This window comes from Cryptosporidium bovis (assembly GCF_009768925.1).
Source record: "Cryptosporidium bovis isolate 45015 chromosome Unknown contig_24, whole genome shotgun sequence".
Lineage (NCBI taxonomy): Eukaryota > Apicomplexa > Conoidasida > Eucoccidiorida > Cryptosporidiidae > Cryptosporidium > Cryptosporidium bovis.
The window spans coordinates 1-18,736 of NW_027125022.1; the positions used below are offsets into that span (position 1 = coordinate 1).

The window sequence follows — 18,736 nt, forward strand, 5'->3', positions numbered from 1 at the left end:
GTGGTAATGGTGGAGGAGGTGGTAATGGTGGAGGAGGCGGAGGTGGTGGAGGCGGAGGTGGTGGAGGCGGAGGTGGTTTCTTTCCTGGTTTTGGATCTTTATTGCTACCTTCATCCTCTTCTTCCTCTTCTTCCTCTTCTTTCTCTTCTTTCTCTTCTTCCCCCTTTTCTTTTTCATCACTTGTATGTTCATCACTATATTCATATTCACTACTAAATTTTACAGAACCTTCAGTAGAGGAGGTTTCAATACAACATATTTCCTCTGTCTCTGAATTGAGGGAATTATTTGAAGAATGTGTGTCTTCTACATTAACATCATATGTTAAGTTACTTTTCACACTGTATTTTTTTTTTACAGGCATTTTTTTCTTATTTACCTTTGAATAAATTGGAATTCCTTGTTCATCCCCTTGGTCACCTTTTTGGCTTTCTTTAATTTTTTTGTTATCATCAACATATTGTCTCATCCTGGAAATAACACCTTTGCAATAATTCTGTTCCTCTGTAATTCCTCCTGTTCTTTTATTACGCTCATATTCTCTCTCAATTTTAGTTAGTTTTTCAAGTTTTCTTGTATAAGTGCTTGAATTAAATTTATCAAGTAAAGATTTGCATTCTGTGCAACGATTTTTACTATTGCAATGCTTTGTGTCGTATTCTTTGACACATTTAAAATTTCCTGTTTTACTTGGTAAGAAGAATAGTGTATATTCATCCCTTAAAGCTTTTCTCTCAGATTGTGTTGACATATATTTGCCATATGTTGTTTGTTTTAATAATAATTCTTGTTTTTCCATGAAAGAAATACAGTGCTTTGAGAATGTAAGTTTTAAATTTGTTAGCCTGATTTTTAATTTTAAAGATTCGGAGTACAATTCTTTATTCAATGACCTAAATTGGCCTGTAGATTCATGGCCACTTTTAGATTGTTCTTTGATTATTAACTTGTTTTGTTTGAATTTTTCTGAGTACCAATTAATAGCATCAGATAATATAGTTATAGCTTCCATTAAGGTTTCGCATAGTTTACGTAACAACAGTTGTCCTTCAGATATGAAATTTTCTTTAATTAATTCGTTAATTTTCATCATATCATTTACTGCCGTATTACCTGCTTCGGCTAATTTTTGCAACGTATCTTGGCTGACAAAAACATTACCACTTGCAATATCAGCAAAATTGCAAGTTGGTTTGTCTTCATTTGCTCCATGTTGCTCATTAGGGGCTAAATGACCCTGATTATTTCTAGTATTTGCATTATTTTTATCTCCATTGTCAGAGGAATTTTTTTCAGTTTTCTGGATGCCATGAGTACACAAGCCATCATTACCTTCATTACAGCATTCTATGCAAAACCCTCCAGACGCTCCATAAACATTTGGCTCATCATTTTTGTCTAAGTCTTTATTTCCTTCTGCCCTTAAAGTAAGCAAGCATTGTACGAAAAATAGGTTTTCAGACCCTCTTGTTGGTAAAAAATTGGTACAAATTTTTGGAGTCTCATTCCTTGGATTGGCAAGTAAGGATAATAGTAAGATACCCTTAAGTACTAAGGTGACCATAAAGAATTTACTTTATCAATGATCAAATAGTGTTCAAAATATGTCTTTCATTTGAGTATGAATTATGACTGAGAATGCTACTGAAACTTGTTGGGTGCCGTAAAATAAATAATAAAAAAGATTCTGTTTTTAAATCAATCTTCATATAAGTACCGAGAACCAAAAATATTTAGCACATCATGCCAATTTATGGATATATGAAGTTGGCGCCTTGATTAATAGATGACTTGAAATGCAATATCTTAGTATTTAAAATAAAATGCTTATTGAACATCAAATATTTCGTTTTTAAACATTGAATTAGTTGTGATGTTATATAGAATAACATAAATTAATTAGGTATTTTGTTTGATTTCGAATGCGGAGCAATTTGATTATTATTATTGTTTGAAGCTGCTTATTATCTGCAAATTTTTGTTTATTATTAAGCACTAAATAATAAGAGGCGTTTATATTAGTCAATTAAACAAAATTTACTAAATAAGTTAATAACGAATTTCTATACATATAAATATCTTTTGTTTAAATATAGTTATTTAAGTATTAGTGTATTAATCTCAATAAATAGCTAAACAATTTAAGGAGAAATAATACTGAATATTGTTTAAGTAATATGCAAAAGGCTGGAAACTACGTTGTTTTTTTGCTGTGATTTCTTTGATGAAGAAAAAGACTAAAATAACAGGTTGTGTTGACATAAATCTACAACTCTAAAAATTTGGGAGATTAGAATAGGAAATATATAAAACAAATTATTGTTAATTTTAATTCATGAAAAGTTCGTGATAATTATATTTCAGTTTAAATTCACAATATGTTACCTATACACCAAGATTTTTGTTAATGAAATGGTTTATTAAAATAAAAATTACATTTTTGATTGAAACATAGCAGTCAATCCTCATTATCGAAGAGAATCTTTAGATTAATGATTTTGATTGGACATATAAATGTAAATACATGTATTCATTAAAGCATTTATGTGTATTTTCTTTTTTTATATATTAAAATGAACGCCATATGAATTATTTATATACCAATTTCAGCGGTAAAATAAATGGGGTAATTGAGTATTAATAAGAACTTGTAAGTTTGTGAACAATTAGATATAAATTAGTGAAAATATAATAATTTGAAATTAAGACTGCAATTTGGTATTGAGACTCTATCGTTTTTTTGTTTTGTATTTATACTGAAACGGAATACAGATGTTGGCAAGAAAGGAACATACAGGTGGTTTAGCAGTCGGTAATTCAACATCTGGTGCAGTTTCTAGAAGAAGAAGATTGAGAAATGAGATATCAGAAGAGCAAAAACAGGAGATAAAGGAAGCATTTGAACTTTTTGACACCGAGAAAACAGGAAGAATTGACTACCATGAATTGAAAGTTGCAATGAGGGCATTAGGATTTGATGTGAAAAAAGCACAAGTACTTGAGTTAATGAGGGAATACGACAAATCTGGAAGTGGGCACGTCGAATACAAGGATTTTGTCGAGATAATGACCCAAAAGATACTCGAGAGAGATCCGAGAGAAGAAATACTAAAAGCGTTTAAACTATTCGACGATGACAACACTGGGAAAATTTCACTTAAAAACCTGAGAAGAGTTGCTAGGGAATTGGGAGAAAATATAACTGACGACGAGCTACAGGCAATGATAGAGGAATTCGACAAAGACATGGATGGAGAAATAAATGAAGAGGAGTTTATCTCTATTATGAAACAAACTAGTTTGTATTAAATTAGTTCATTTGAATTCAACACCTGTTGAATAATATATTATATATATATATATATATATATATACTTAGATAATTAATGCTTATTTTCAAAAACTTGATTATTCATTGTCAATTTTAAATGCGATAAACATAACTGCATTATCAACTTTTTTGTGTAGCGTATTTACATATTGATCATTTCAGTTATTAATATTCAATTAATATTGTTATCACTCTTAGGTGAATAAATATAAAAACTACATACACACAAATCTATCCAGTGAACTTCATACCTGCTGCAATAGATTGAATGGATATTTTAAGTGCATTTTCTATTTTACTTAATTCAGTGCCATTTTCATCACAATCTTGGTTTAGAGAAAAATCGAGGATCTTTCTCCTGCGATCAATGCACTCAATTTGGACGAGATGACATGGAGTTAACCACGAGAATCTAAGTAGAATTGCTTTTCTAGTAACACAATCCGAATCTAAAAGTTTTTCTTCCTTTGTAACCTCTAATACAAGTTCAATAGTCTCTTTTAGTTTTGAAATCAAAAGATCACCAATTTTCTGTAGCCTTTTTGGTGCTAGTATTTTATTATAAAGATCAAATATTTCAGGATCTGCTTTAAGTAAAATCATAGATATAAGATCGAAAAAACTTTTCATAAATGGCCAATTTTGATACATTTCAGATATTTGGTCTAGTTTATTTTGTTTTTTCATCTCGCTCAGAGCAGTTCCAAGACCTAGCCAAACAGGAAGATGAGATCTAATTTGAGTCCAAGCAAATACCCAAGGTATCGCTCTTAGAGTTTCAATTCCCCCTGACTTTCTTTTTGACGGTCTACTGCCTAAATTTAACTCGCTTATTTCTTTCTCTGGAGTAACGCTTCTAAAATACTCAACAAATTCATCAGAAGTAAAATCATGATTATTTTCACCAAACACTATTTTCCTATATTCCTTCATAGATATATCGCTCATTTGATCAAGCAAATCTCTCCATTTATCTTTAACTTCAATTTGTAGTCCAATAGTTGTAGATATATTAATTGAGGTAAATCTTGCAGTGAGTATTGCTGAACAATACGTTTCCCATGTTTTATATGCGACCTCTGAAAGACCAAATGATTGTGTAATTGCTTCACCTTGAACTGTAATTCTCATTAATGAATTTATTGTATTTTGTGGTTGACTTAGTATTGCAAGATGTTGTGGTCCTCCACCTCTTCCAACACTTCCTCCTCTCCCATGGAAAAATACCATCACAACTCCATACTTTGCAGCAATGTTAGACAATCTTTCTTGTGCATTATAAAGTTGCCAACTAGAGGTAAGTCTACCTCCATCCTTACTACTATCGGAATATCCTATCATAACTTCTACTATTCCTTTGTCAACAGTTTTAACATAATTAAGATACCATTCATTAGATAACAAAGTTTCAAGAGTCTCTTCTGCACTGTTAAGAGCTTCAACTGTTTCTAGTAATGGAACAACTCTCATTCTTCTAGATGCTAATGATGAAAGAATTGCGGCAGATGACTTTGGAGATTCGGTTGAGCCGATTACCATATTAATATTATTATTTTGAGAATGACAAATTTGGTGGTTACAACCAGATAATATTGAATTAATCGAAGAACTTCTTCTTTTAATAAATGAATCAATATCATTAATCTCAGCATGCACCTCGCTGTCGGCACTTATAGTAGAGAAATATTCTTTTTGTAATACTTGAACACAAAGAATATCAGAAGGTTTCATGCACATTGATATAATGTATGATCCCAATGCCTCGGCTCCCAGGTGAGAACATTCATAAAATGTTTCCAATACTTCAGCAGTATCCTTAGACCAATTTAGTCTATATGGGATCAACGGTCGCTTTGATTTTAAACAACTTAATAAAAATTCCTGTTTCTCTTTTTCTGTGAATTCCAAGTAGTTTCCTATTCCTGCATAATCACATATTTCATTCATAGCATTTTCGTGTTTTGAGGCTTCTTGACGAATATCTAAACGCATTAGTGAAAGCCCAAATGCTGATATTTGCCTAATTACGTCTAACAACATTCCCCTCCCTAACTTAGCTGAAACTGATTTACTCGTTATCCAGGAAATTGAAATATTTCTCCCCATATATTTATCATCTTTAATTCTTTCTTTAACTTCAGTATCATAGTCTTCCAATGATTCATACATTATTAACAACGGTTCTAAAAGTTGTTCTGTTGAGTGGAAAGCAAGAGCTCTTCTTGTCTCAGAATTAACAGAGTGTCCGTGGTTTAACGCATCTAAATAATAGTCCCTTGTAGCTAAAAGTCTAATGCGAATGTAATGTAATAATCTCCTATAAAGTTCATATTCTGGTATAAAACCCATGAATGGGCGAAGACAGACAGTTGCATCACTTGTTATATCTCCACTGTATATTTGGTGTCCAGGTACAAGCTTAACATAAAATTCAATATCAGGTAAGCTCTCGATATATTTTTTTAGTTTTTCATTTGTAGAAACAATTGGTATTTCAAACATTAAATCTTCAATTTTTTTTAAAAATATATTACATGCTCTGAGTCTCATATTTATTACTGAAAGTCTGGTTACTTTTGCTGTAACGAATGGATTACCATCTCTATCACCACCAACCCAAGATGAATATTTAAAAAGCGTTCTCGTGGGTGGAAGTGGATTCATTCCAAATTCATCGAGTATCTGATCTACTTTTCTTAAAAATGTTGGCAAAGTGTTAAAAACTGTTTCTTCGATGGTATTTACTATATTTTGTACTTCATCTACAGGGGTTGGTCTTGCTCTTCTTAAAGTATCTACATTCCAAAGCATAGCTAAAGTTCTTTGAAATTCGCATTTAGCATCTATTTCTTCGAATGGGGTCAAATCATTTCTATCTAAATAAACAATTAATTCACCTATTTTTTGGCAACATTTAATTACCGATATTCTTTGTGCTTGCGTTGGATGGGCCGTTACTACCAAATCAACTTCTTGTTCACATATTGCTTGATAAATCATATCTTTACCTACTCCCGCAGATATTAATTTTTTAATTGTGTTCCTTAGTGAATGTGCAGCTATATTAAGTACGTCATTTTCTTCAATATTAAATTCACGTTCAAAACGCCTATTTTGACGTATTCTTTGTGCTGATTCAGCATAATTTATAATCATGCACATTTGATTGAATAGAGACACTACCAATGTGAGCATTGTACTATCTAAATTATGTATTTTCTCCCATAACGTATTAAGAGAACATTTATCACCAGATTCTGCAAATGATAATGACAGTTTTAGTATCTCAAATATTTTATCTACACCATAATTCTTACTCTCATTTAATTCACTATCAGATACTGCTTTAACACTTTCATCTTTTTTGTTGAATATGTCTTTTTTTGAGCTTTGCCAATGTGAAGTCACCAATGTAAACATGTGGAGTTCCATAGCTCTTATGTCCTCGTCAAGTGGCTCATTTAACTTGTCAAGTATTCTTTCACGTTCAGTTAGAGTGCGATTCGGCTTATCTAAAAATGTACAGAACTCTTTCTTAAACCCTATAGGCAATAAACGACTCTCAACATTGCCCCCATTTTCTAAGTTATTCATAACTGCTTTTGATTTGGGTTGAAGTACGATTGCTGAATTTATTCAGTGAAAAAGATATGCTGATAACAATAAACAATATTGTTCCGAATAAAGTAATATTACTATGTAACCTTTGAATTTTATTTATTTTCAAGTATTAATTATTAAAGTTTTGTGTGAAGAAATGAACTATTTTACAGGTATCAAATTATCTCTTTGATCTCTAGAGAATTGAAACAAGGAAATAAGTTATAAAATATACCTTAAATCTACTTATAGATAAAAAATTAATAAATGTAAATATTTTTGAAATATTTATCTATATGAAAGCAATAAGTAAATCTATTTATTTAGCTTGAAAAGTTATCTTTTCTTCTATTGTATGTCTCAATTAAATGCTAATTTTAGAAATTATAAATATTTATGATTCGATATCCCCTCTTTCCGCCAAAGGTCTAAGCATTATTTATATTATCTCCTTTTCGAGTCTAATTTAATGTTAATTTACTATACTTGTCGCTTGAGTTTGTTTTGTTTTACTTTATCATTTATTTGTTCCTATATTTTAAGTTGCTATATATGTATCATTTGTATATTGCCCTAGTCTTGCTCATTATATATCTTTAAGCACTCGTTTAAATTGAGTATATATTTTTTTTCTGATAATAATGCATATGACTTGTTTATGTGATGTGGCAAATAATATTTCGCCGAATTTGTAAAGACCGTTCACTTCGACGAACTGACTGTGTTTATGCTGGATTTTGTTGATTACTATCTTAGTTTACACTAAGTATGAATGTGATGTTTGAGTATTTGGATTAGTTAATTAAATACACTGACTTTACGAAAAGAATTTGGTGTTATATATTAAAAATTTAAATATAGTGTGATACAAAATTGTTATTTGTTATTACCAGATGATGATTTTATGTTTCAAATGAAGAAAACAAGAACAAATTAGACAAATAACATACAATCCAACTTCATTTGATACTAACAAAATGAAATAAAACAAAACTGGATTAATGTACAAAATACTTAAAACATGGTTATAATAACACTAAAATTGTTTGGCCAGATAAAAATATAAACACCAGTGCTTAAGAGCAAATAATTATCTATATTATTTTTCCATGTAAATAACACATTAAACACAACATTTCTTAATATTAAAAGTACTAAATACACCACTTTTCTCTTGATCTTGTATTATTATTATTATTATTCACACAAACCACACAAATATTTGGATTATTATTTATTTATTTATCTACACATAACAATTATACAAAAGATATTACCATATAATTAATTTGTTAATTCACTTAATTTTTCATTTGATGATCCACTAAATTTAATTACTCAATATAAACATTACACATTTAAAAACTACACATTTTATTTAATTTAAAAATTGTCGTAAGTTATACTCTTCGGAAATATATTTATTCATTAATAAAATATCAATACAAAAAAACATAATTTGATTAAAATACAATCACAAAAAAATATTGTATTCTCTTTTTGATTTTCATTACCATTCATCAATAAAACACATTATTTATTGCAACCACAATTCAACGCAAATATCCGATGCTTAATATTTATAAACTTTGAAATCGATTATTTATAATAATAATGATTTTTTTTCTTAAGTTTACTTTTTTTCCAATTTTTTATAGTCAATTTTTTTTTCTGATGCTCGTAAGGTTTTTTCTGTTTAAGAAAACATTTATATTCAAATCAAACTCTATTATACTGTTATATTTTGTGTTTATAAGTAAAAGAATACCAGAACTTATGTCAACATTAAAGTGATTCTTTTCGTTCTTGTAATTAAATGGACTTTTTTTATTCAAAAAATTTATAGAATTTAGATGAACTCTTCTTCTTTTGTTTGAAATAGTGGAATCAAGTAAGTCATAGACGTTCAAATATTGAGAAAACTTTATTTGACTAAAATCAATATAGTTTTCATTTATTATTTTTTCAAGTACAATATTTACTTTGTCTTTATTTTGATAGTTTGAAGAAAGTATTTTCACCAAATCAAACTCTAAATTATTCAAAATACTAGTTAGGTCTATGAGTTTTGAAGTTTTTGATTCTGATATGAAATATACATACTTATTGTTTTTATTCTCACATATTTTATTGTCCTTATCTTCATTTACTGAATAAGAACAACTTGTGTGACTTTTTGAGTGATAATTATTAACATAATTATCATAATTTTTAATAGAATTAATGTTTTTGAAAATGTTTTGTTTGATATAATCTTTATGGTAGTTATAATAATAATAATAGCAACTATAAAACTTTTCATTCTCGAAGGAACCACAGTATCTGCCATATTTATCGTAATAATTACCATTAATGTATCTTTCACCATTTATATAATATACATGATTATTGATTGATTCATTATAATTTAAATTAATTCTTGACGTCGATTCTTTTAAAGGCTCATTTTTTCCTGTAAAATCGGAATTTTCTTTGTTATCTTCGGAACTACTAACAAAAATAAGCTTAGAATGATTCATTATTACGTTTTTATTTTCAACAAACATATTATTCTTTGATTCTCTATTTCCAATTGTCATGAATAGTGAAACGAGGTGGCGACTAATGTCATCAACTTTATTAGAGTTTGAAATGGTTTGTTTGTTTTTCAAATCAAGGTTTTGCTTCATCTTTATTTTAAATTAAACCTAGTAGCCTAAAATTCACCAGTTATAGTTCTTTATTTCTGAAAATTTTAATTTTTTTTTAAACAATACATACACAAATTACATGAGTTTTTATTCATATTCATACTGAAATTTACATATGAATATATATCATCTATGCTTATTTATCAATACATACATGGACACTATTTAATATTATGCTTTTTTCCTTCTATTCGATGCTCAAATAAGTATGCAAGCGTATTTTAAACAAAACGGAAAATATTAAATCACTTTTATTACTAATTTCAAACCATAATTGAATTTTAAACGTATTAGTAGTAATTCAAAGAAAAAACGGGATTGTTTTTAAGGAAATAGGAAACAACTTTTATTTTTGACTTTCTTATTAACCAGCTTAAAATAATGATTCTACTTTTTCTCTTCCCTTAAATAGGCAAAATTAAATACAAATCTAGAAGATTTATACCCCCATAAATTAGAGTTATTTTTAATTTAAAACCTATTGAATCCTTAACTTATTATTACCGAAAAAAAATCCCATTATATATTTCAATTTTTGTATATAACTTAATTAGTTAATAGGATAAAATATAACTTGAACAAATTATTTCTTATATTTAATGTGTACAAAAATATATTAACATAATAATAAAGAAATGATCTATTTATTTATTTCTCGCTACAGTTGAAATATATGCAGATCTTATGCTCGCAAAATCGCAAATTAAACAAGTGTTGAGGGGTGCTAGGGAAATTGAGAGAAACTCGTTTTTATATAAAAGAAGAGAAATAATATTTATATTTATTGCAAAATATACCTTATTCAGTAGCTGAACTCAATTTTATTTGCAAGAATAAACTTTTTTCTTATTTTGACCAGAATTGTTAGCAATGAGTATAATTTCCAAGGTGGTTATTGAATTAAAGGTATTAACACAACGCATTTTATTATAATAGTTATAATTTATTTTTGCTTTTTTTGTTATGTTTGTTTATAATTTATTATTTCCCTTTTTTGTGTATTTAAAAGTATTTACCATTACACATTTTTCTTACGTTTTTTTTCATATTTCGCATTTTTCAATTTAATTTCTCCATCTCAACTTCTACTTCCTTCAATAATAAAACATCTAATGGACAGATATTAAAGTAATTTTATGTGAATTGACATTTACAATGTTATATTATCATAGATATAAAATGATAATGTGCGACACTAATTCATTATGTTACATAGATTTCATGATGAATAGGACAACAATTAGGGGTTAAAAAGGCAGAGTAAATAATCATAACAAATCATTAAAACAAATTCACTTTTTAGTTATCCACTAAAATTTTAACCCAAAAATTGGTGAATTGCATTTGATAGTGCATAAATAATTAAAAATATCGGCAAAAATAACGGTGATTTTACATGTAATTGAGGGTGACAAAATTTAGTAGACAAATAAAAAAAAAACTACCCGCCAAAACACTTGTAAAGCATATTTAAAAATATTGTATTGAATTATAAACGTTTCTTTGGATATTTCATTTGAGTATTTTATTATTATGACGGAGACAGTATCTGATAAATTTGGTAGTAAACTGGATATTTTAAGTTCACTTGCTTTGGGGTCGAATGAAAGTTCAAGCTCGTTGTCTGAATACTCTGTTCAATTGTTACTACTGGTAGGATTATCTTTAAAAGAATGCAATAAAGATTTCAATGATGATGTAAATAAAGGAATAGGAATTTCGGTTAAACCTTTAACTTTAGAGCCAAGACCACCTATGGTTGAGTCTAGTGAAAATATAAAAACATATACAACTAGGTTTGGAACAAATGGGTTTATATCTCGAAATAATAGGAACATTCAAAGGGGTAGAATGAGTGGAGGAAGCATAAGTGGAATAACAAGGAGTATAATCAGACAATCAGATGATAATCTATGGGATATGCCCTGTTCAGATATGGGAAACTTGACATTGGGTGATATTAGGGAAGCAGAAAGCAAAATGAAGGCAGAAGATATAACACTTGATCAGTATGTTGAAAGGCAAAAAGAATTCATAATTAAAAGAGGCCCTGCTTCTCCATCACAAAATAGACGAACAAACAATTTCAATCAAACATTTGGAGTTGATAATACGAGTAATAATTCATCAAATGTTCAACGGTTGTTTTCTGGAAAAAATCAGCATCAGCCGAATTTTTTGGATTCAGTTATCAATTCAAAAAACAACCAAAAGTCGAATATTCAAAGTTTAAATGCTTCTAAGAATAGTGACAGTGATGTTTTGCCAGATAAATTTGTTGAAAATACCTCAAAAAGAGTGATTTCTGTTATTCCATCAGCTTCTAATAGAAAATTGTCGACTTTTTCAGGGGATTTTTTGAAAGGACCAGCAAATTTGTCCTTATTTGATATGAATACACCAATATTTGACGATGACTGTAATGATTCTGTTGACTTCTACACGCCAAATGTAAATTCGGTAAACAATACAATAAATCGAGAAAACCCACAAACTGTTGTATCTAACTCATCAAGGGTTGCGGAGATATTGTCAACAAGAGCAGCGGTTACTGGTACAAATACAATCGCAAGTCATACAAATTTAAATGCGACACCAACAACCAATAACTCCTCTGCAAATGTATCTGCAACAACTGCAACGGCATCTAATTTTAGTTGGTCAAACAGGGTTGTAAATCACAATGACACTCACAAAAACAATGCTAATCTCGCTAATTTATCAGCATCTTTCCCGGCTTTATCAAAAAATACGCAAATAAACCAAACACCGAATAGAAGTAATATTTTGGGTGGGAATCAACACTCACCACAATTAGACTCGAATAATATTTTACATAGACTGCAAGCAGCTGCTGGCCTTTCATCTAGACTTTCAACTGGAAACAACTTAAATAATAACAATATCAATATTAGTACTAATAATGATGGGAGCGGGAATGTTTACAATAGCAAATATAACCAACAAACTCATATCTTAAGGCCAAATAGTGAAGTCTCAAATGAATACCCTCCTTTATCTTCCGCCTCAAATGTTGGCTTGTGTTACTCTAGTCACAGCGTTATACAACAAAAAAACAATCAGGTTAAAACCAATGATGCTGGGAGACTTTTGATGTCCATCATTGGTGCAGGTCAACACAAAAATGATGACGATAAAAACAGTTTTGGAGGCTATTCAAAGTATTAGCTAAATTTATTTACTTTTTTTTGTTAGTATAGTCCTTTTTAAGATGCATGAAATAGTGCAGATAAGGTATCTTCATTTTTCTATTACACCAGTAATACACTAATATTTAGTTTCACTTTAAATTAAAAGCAGTGTAGTTTCCATTATTTACCATTTGAGCGCCAAATACGATATTTTACATTAGTGTGATAGTCAACTGGTCAGATGCGGTATAAATATCGCTAATTATTATTAGTCAAACATATACATTGTTTGCATTCATGAGCTGTTGGAATTGTCACTTCTGTGCTATTTATGTTGGTTTAAACTACATTTTCTTTCTGTACTATTGAATTCTTTTTTCTATTATAGCAAGCACTTTAAGATTGCATTATTTTTTGTGAAGCATAGGCAAATTAAAACGGTAATTTTTCTTGGAATTCAATTAAGGAAATAACAAGGTGGTTTTGATTTTTTTTAAAAATAGTTTATTAGTTTATAACTTTCAGGGAGAAGGCATAAAGAAATGATGGCTTGTACAAAAATTTTTGAAATTGATGAAATAAATGTAGGTTATATAGTTCGTAGTAATACAAATAGTGGAGAAAAAGATAGTTTTGTTGATTTAAAAGCGAGTGATTTGTTTGATATAGATATGAAAGGCGAATGCGATATTTGTAAAAAAATAGAGAGTAAATTTAAATTATTATTGAATGATAACGAGAAAACATTAATGATTCAGTCAAACTGGAGGGACTTAATAGATAATTTCAGCGTCAAGTTCGTTCCAAGACTACTTTCTACACCGAATAAAACAGGATTTGACATGGAGAATGACAATATTCTTGAAAAATTATTACGTTACAACCGTTTAAGAATAAACAATAACCTCCAAATACACTCTGAATTTCAATATAGCAATAAAAAAAATGGAAGCAATATCAGGAACAACTCTAACGATACTCCTATTATTGGATTAATTCACCCAAAACAGTATTCAACGAGCATTGATTACTTGTCTGAAAATAACTCGGAAAATACTGGAATATTTATAATTGATGAGTTAAGTCAAATATTACATGATAAAGAAATAATAATGTGCCAAAGGTATATTTTATTTGAAGATAAATACTTTCAAAATATCTATGAAAAGGAAATAAAATCTCTAGTATGGGCAGTAAATGGCACTATATATCATGCAGGTGAGGAAGAATATAACATAAAGGATATTAAAGAAGTAAAGTCATACTTCAACATTTCCTATTCTAACCCAAAACTACCTCTTCCACTAAATAACACTCCTTTAATATTTGTAAATGATTTAAAGGGATTAAAAGAAATAATAGGAGAAATATTGAATTCAATGGAGATTCACTACAGAATTTGTGACGATAATTCCCCTTTTATATTGTCAATAGATTTGGAGCATCATTCAATTCAAACATATAGGGGATTTGTCTCACTCATTCAAATGAGTACCAGGGACAAGGACTATATTATAGATCCATTTGAAATTTTTCATGAGCTTGTTATATTGAATGAGTTAACTACAAATCCAAGAATTTTAAAAGTATTTCACGGATCAGACTTTGATATTTTTTGGCTTCAAAGGGACTTTTCCGTTTATGTTGTAAACATGTTCGATACCGGCAAAGCGGCTAAACTTTTAAATACTCCAGGTGGATATTCACTTAAAAATTTGATGGATGTATATTGCAATATAGATATGGATAAAACATATCAGTTATCAGACTGGAGAGAAAGACCACTAACAGATGAGAAAATCAAATATGCAAGATCTGACACACACTATTTACCATATATTTATGATATATTAAAAAATTTATTGTTGTTACATTCACACATAAAACCTGGGTTTCTGCTTTCTACTTCTGATGCCATGATGAAGGTTGAAAACGGAAACATTTTGGTGGAGAAAGAAGATTCATCCAAATTTAATATTAATTACAAATGCACTGGCTCTTACATGACTTTTGAGATGGACACCCTGGACCCCTCTCCACTTCTTACCGCTTTGCATAATAGTCGTCTTGTTTCTGCAAAAGCTTATTTTACAAAGCCTGTTGATATTTGGGCAAAATCACATGCAATTAAAAGCAAATTTCCGAGATCTTGTATGAACAGTCAACTGGAAAGAGTATTGTGTTTAACTATTGGTCACTTCTTGCTGGTATGGCGGGAGGGTCTCGCAAAGTTGTTAGATTTAACTCCGAGTTATATACTAAAAGATGGTATGATTGTTAGAATTTGTAGTAAGCAGCCAACTAACGAAGCCGAATTGTTTGAGTTATTTAATCCCATTCCAGTGAATGTCAAGAGACACTCTGAAGCAATTTTGATTATAGTTAATACTGTTAAAAACAATATAGTTTCTAAAAACGAAGAGAATATATTCGAGTTTAATTCAGTTATTTCTCATATATTCTCAAACATATCTGACGGATCTATAAAGTGCAATGAAAAGGAAGATCTTAATGGTGCTTTTTGTTCTTCAAAAAAATCATTAATAAAATGTAAAGATATGGGAGATTTAAAATCAAAATTGTGTAATAAGAATATTAGCATTTATGATGAAAACGAACTGACATCAAATTCTATGTTAGGAGATGGCACAAAAAAAATTAAAATAAAGAGGTCAGTTGGCTCATCTGACAACTTTGCCAATAATTTATTTGGAGATCATTCGAATAAAAAGAATGCCATTGAAATTTCAAACGAGACTCTTATATCGATGAAAATAATAAATGAAATAAACAACAGTCTATATAGGGGAACTTCAAGTCATATAGTATATAAATCTCATGAAATGAATGAAAACTTTACATCTGATGATATAACGAAAAAGTCATACTTTCCTCAAAATAAAGTTGATGACTCCAATAGTATTAAAAATATGAAAAAAGATACTGATGATAGTATAAATGTAGTTGTAGAGAATGATCAAGTTCGAATTCTGAGAAAGTCAATAAGAGAAGAATATGATAAAGATAGTGATTACATTGATGGGAGGAAGGAAAAAAAAAGGTATAAGAAAACTGATAATGAACAAGATTGTAATCCATACAAAGACAAAGAAGTGCTTTGTGATCATAATTTAAATATTAATGTGTTAGAAAAGCAAAGCATTTCTGATATTCATGTAAAAATTAAGGGTTTACCTGCAAGTTTTGCCTGTGAAAAAAACATTCCAGATTTCATTAAAAATGCAGACTCATCATCTCCTGTAAAAACAAAAAAGTTTACCTCTTTAATGAGAACAAAAAAATGGCACAAAAGATAGAAATATTTGATAGTTTATTATTTTTTTATTATCTTAAAATTTGTATTAAAAAAAATAACTGCATTATTTAACGCACCGATACACTATGTAACTAATACATATTACTGCTTATTTGATATATTATTGTAGTAATATTTTTGAAGAGTCTCATTTAATTTTCTTTCAAATTCATATTGCTTGGTAATGTTTTCTAGCCTAACTGAAAAAATTTGTTCTTCTTTTTTCCATATTTTATCCTGAAGTTTTATATCGACTACTAGTTCATTAATAGTGGAATACAACTCCTGAATTTCAGTTTCAGATTTAATAGAGTTGGAAATAATTGTTCTTAGTGTGTCTTCTATATCCTCACGTAATTCTTTGTTCTGTTGGTTTAAGTCATTGTTTATAACCCTTAAATTTTCAATAATATTACTCAATGATGAGTTCAAGTCATTTTCTGTAAGCTCTGTTGTTAACATATACTCTTTTTTAAATGGAACGTAAATATATTTTGGATTATATACTGAATTTGATACTACTTCAATTGGGTTAATATCTCCAAGTGAGATTTTTCTTTCATCTATTATTTTATGCATTTCCTCGTTTATCAGTTTTTCAGCATTTTTTATTTCTTCTTGTGTTAGTGTTTTATCAATATTGTAATACTCACTATTTTTATTTTCAAGATTAAGATGAAAACTTTTATATAACTCTGAACCGTAAACTTCAGTTATATAATCAGGTACTTTTTGAGGATGATTTATCATATCTCTTACAAATAAATACTCTAGTTCACTTTTAATTAAAGCATGTGCTTGCTTATAGTATGTATCAACTTTATCACAAGCTAAACCCTCATCTTCTTCAATCTGTGCATATTTGTTTTCTTTAAGTAAATAAGGTCTAGGTAAGTTTAACTTTATAACCTTTGTTTCTAAACAGAAATCATCACCATTGTTACCAATATTTTGTCCAGATAAGTTATTATTTGCAATTGTACTATTATTATTTTCAGAATTGTATTTAAGTTCGTGATGCTTCTTTAACACATTAATATCAATCTCAACCTTATTAACTGCTTGTGGAAGGTCATACAACAATGATTTGGCTTGTATCTTGTACATTTCAAGTCTAGCATTCCTCCCTATTGGATCCATTGACAAAATACTACCTCTGTCGCTAAATAATGATCCTGAATTCAAACTAAACTTATCGCTAAGTGTTCTGTGTCGACCTATAATTGAAGAAATGCTACTTCTATTTGATATTGCATCACAGATTAGAGTTTTTTTAGATATTATTTTTGGATTGTGTAGTAAACCTTTATCTGAAAGTTGTAAATTAGCATTATAATCAGAATTGCCATTATCATCGTTATTATTTATACTAATTTCAGATTCTAGTTCATAATTTTCCATGCCAATTGGATTAAATGGGCTTGGTTTATTTAGATTTTTTAATATATTTTTCGATTTTTCTAATATTGTACTCTCATTGTGGCCGTTATTAATACTTGTATTAAAATTGGAACGTATAGAGGACTCACCATACGTAGAAGAAGAATTGACGTCATTAAAATGGTCAAATCCAATAGAAGATATTATTTTTATATCGTCTAAGGTTAATTGGGGCTCTGGCAACTCTAATTTTCTTTTTCTAATTATTTTTAGTGGTTCCTCAAACTTAAATTCCTTTGTATCTTTGTTTTTCTCATATAGATACTTTTTATCCTTTTTTATCATGTTAAACTGCTTCAAACTTTTCTTTGATTCCTCCAATTCACTAAAAGTAACTTTCTTTTCCTTCTTCTTATCTTTATCTTTTTCGAATACTCCTTCTTCCGGAAACTCTTCAAATGGGATCTCATTCAGATAATCATTTCCCTTACACTTTTTATTTCTATATCTCATTATTGATGCATGTGAAAGCATACCAGATGCTTTAAGTTCCCTTCTTTTTTGTAACATTGCAACCCTTCTTGCTTCTTCTAAATGTCTTTCTCTTGCTTTTCTTTTGGCTTTTCTACCATTTGTATTAGCTAAACGGGCCCTCGCTTCGGATAACATGTCAATCTCATGTTCATCCAAATCAATAGAATCTGGTTTACTTGGTCTTGTTTCTGGATGAGGATCTATTTCACCCGGTCTCGGTTTTCTTGGATCGAAATCTATAGAAAATGTCTTACCACTTGCTCTATCTAACAATTGTTCATAGTGCTCAAGGCACTGATGAGCAGTTCTACCAACTAATGGAGCAATTGTTCGCCATTGACACGGAAACAATTTTGTTAAGTGAAGCAACTTCTCTTCTTCTTCTCTTGACCAATCTGATTTCTTAACTCTTGGGTCCAACCACTCATACCATCTTGACTTACATTGCTTTGCAGATTTCATTACCAGAAGAGATGCAATACGAGACCAATTATTGAGCCCATACTTCATTACTGCTGCCTTAAGGATCTCATCTTCGCTATTCTTCCACAAACTACTTCCACTTATTTGACTCATTTTTAAAGACGAAACGCCTCAAATAATGATATAAAGTTTACTTCTCACCTATAACTGACAAATTTATATATAATTATTCCCTTGTTACAATTATTTTAGTATATCTTGTTATTCTCATGAAGTTCACAATGGCACAAATTGGCGCCAGTACATTTAA

The 18,736-nt window shown here is 29.4% G+C and overlaps 7 protein-coding genes across 7 annotated transcripts; 3 read left to right on the plus strand and 4 right to left on the minus strand.

The window, feature by feature from the left end:
* Positions 1-379: 379 nt before the first annotated feature.
* On the minus strand, positions 380-1,564 carry FG379_001643 (uncharacterized protein; the record flags this gene model as incomplete). Its single annotated transcript, XM_067327246.1, has 1 exon — positions 380-1,564. A coding segment is annotated over one exon (1,185 nt), but the record flags the coding sequence as incomplete, so codon positions are not given.
* A 1,208-nt stretch (positions 1,565-2,772) lies between these two features.
* FG379_001654 (centrin like protein) lies at positions 2,773-3,309 on the plus strand (the record flags this gene model as incomplete). The annotated part of the gene is made up of 1 exon (XM_067327257.1): positions 2,773-3,309. One exon carries the CDS (start codon positions 2,773-2,775, stop codon positions 3,307-3,309), a length of 537 nt encoding a protein of 178 aa, XP_067183943.1.
* A 253-nt stretch (positions 3,310-3,562) lies between these two features.
* Positions 3,563-6,925, minus strand: FG379_001659 (phosphoenolpyruvate carboxylase; the record flags this gene model as incomplete). Its single annotated transcript, XM_067327262.1, has 1 exon — positions 3,563-6,925. One exon carries the CDS (start codon positions 6,923-6,925, stop codon positions 3,563-3,565), a length of 3,363 nt encoding a protein of 1,120 aa, XP_067183948.1.
* Positions 6,926-8,589: 1,664 nt separating this feature from the next.
* Positions 8,590-9,600, minus strand: FG379_001660 (uncharacterized protein; the record flags this gene model as incomplete). Its single annotated transcript, XM_067327263.1, has 1 exon — positions 8,590-9,600. One exon carries the CDS (start codon positions 9,598-9,600, stop codon positions 8,590-8,592), a length of 1,011 nt encoding a protein of 336 aa, XP_067183949.1.
* Positions 9,601-11,154: 1,554 nt separating this feature from the next.
* On the plus strand, positions 11,155-12,810 carry FG379_001661 (uncharacterized protein; the record flags this gene model as incomplete). The annotated part of the gene is made up of 1 exon (XM_067327264.1): positions 11,155-12,810. The coding sequence occupies one exon, from the start codon at positions 11,155-11,157 to the stop codon at positions 12,808-12,810; it is 1,656 nt and encodes a 551-aa protein (XP_067183950.1).
* Positions 12,811-13,318: 508 nt separating this feature from the next.
* On the plus strand, positions 13,319-16,090 carry FG379_001662 (RRPp PMC2 like exosome 3 exoribonuclease subunit with an RN domain and an HRDc domain; the record flags this gene model as incomplete). Its single annotated transcript, XM_067327265.1, has 1 exon — positions 13,319-16,090. The coding sequence occupies one exon, from the start codon at positions 13,319-13,321 to the stop codon at positions 16,088-16,090; it is 2,772 nt and encodes a 923-aa protein (XP_067183951.1).
* A 101-nt stretch (positions 16,091-16,191) lies between these two features.
* Positions 16,192-18,579, minus strand: FG379_001663 (CDC5 cell division cycle 5-like; the record flags this gene model as incomplete). The annotated part of the gene is made up of 1 exon (XM_067327266.1): positions 16,192-18,579. One exon carries the CDS (start codon positions 18,577-18,579, stop codon positions 16,192-16,194), a length of 2,388 nt encoding a protein of 795 aa, XP_067183952.1.
* Positions 18,580-18,736: the final 157 nt, after the last annotated feature.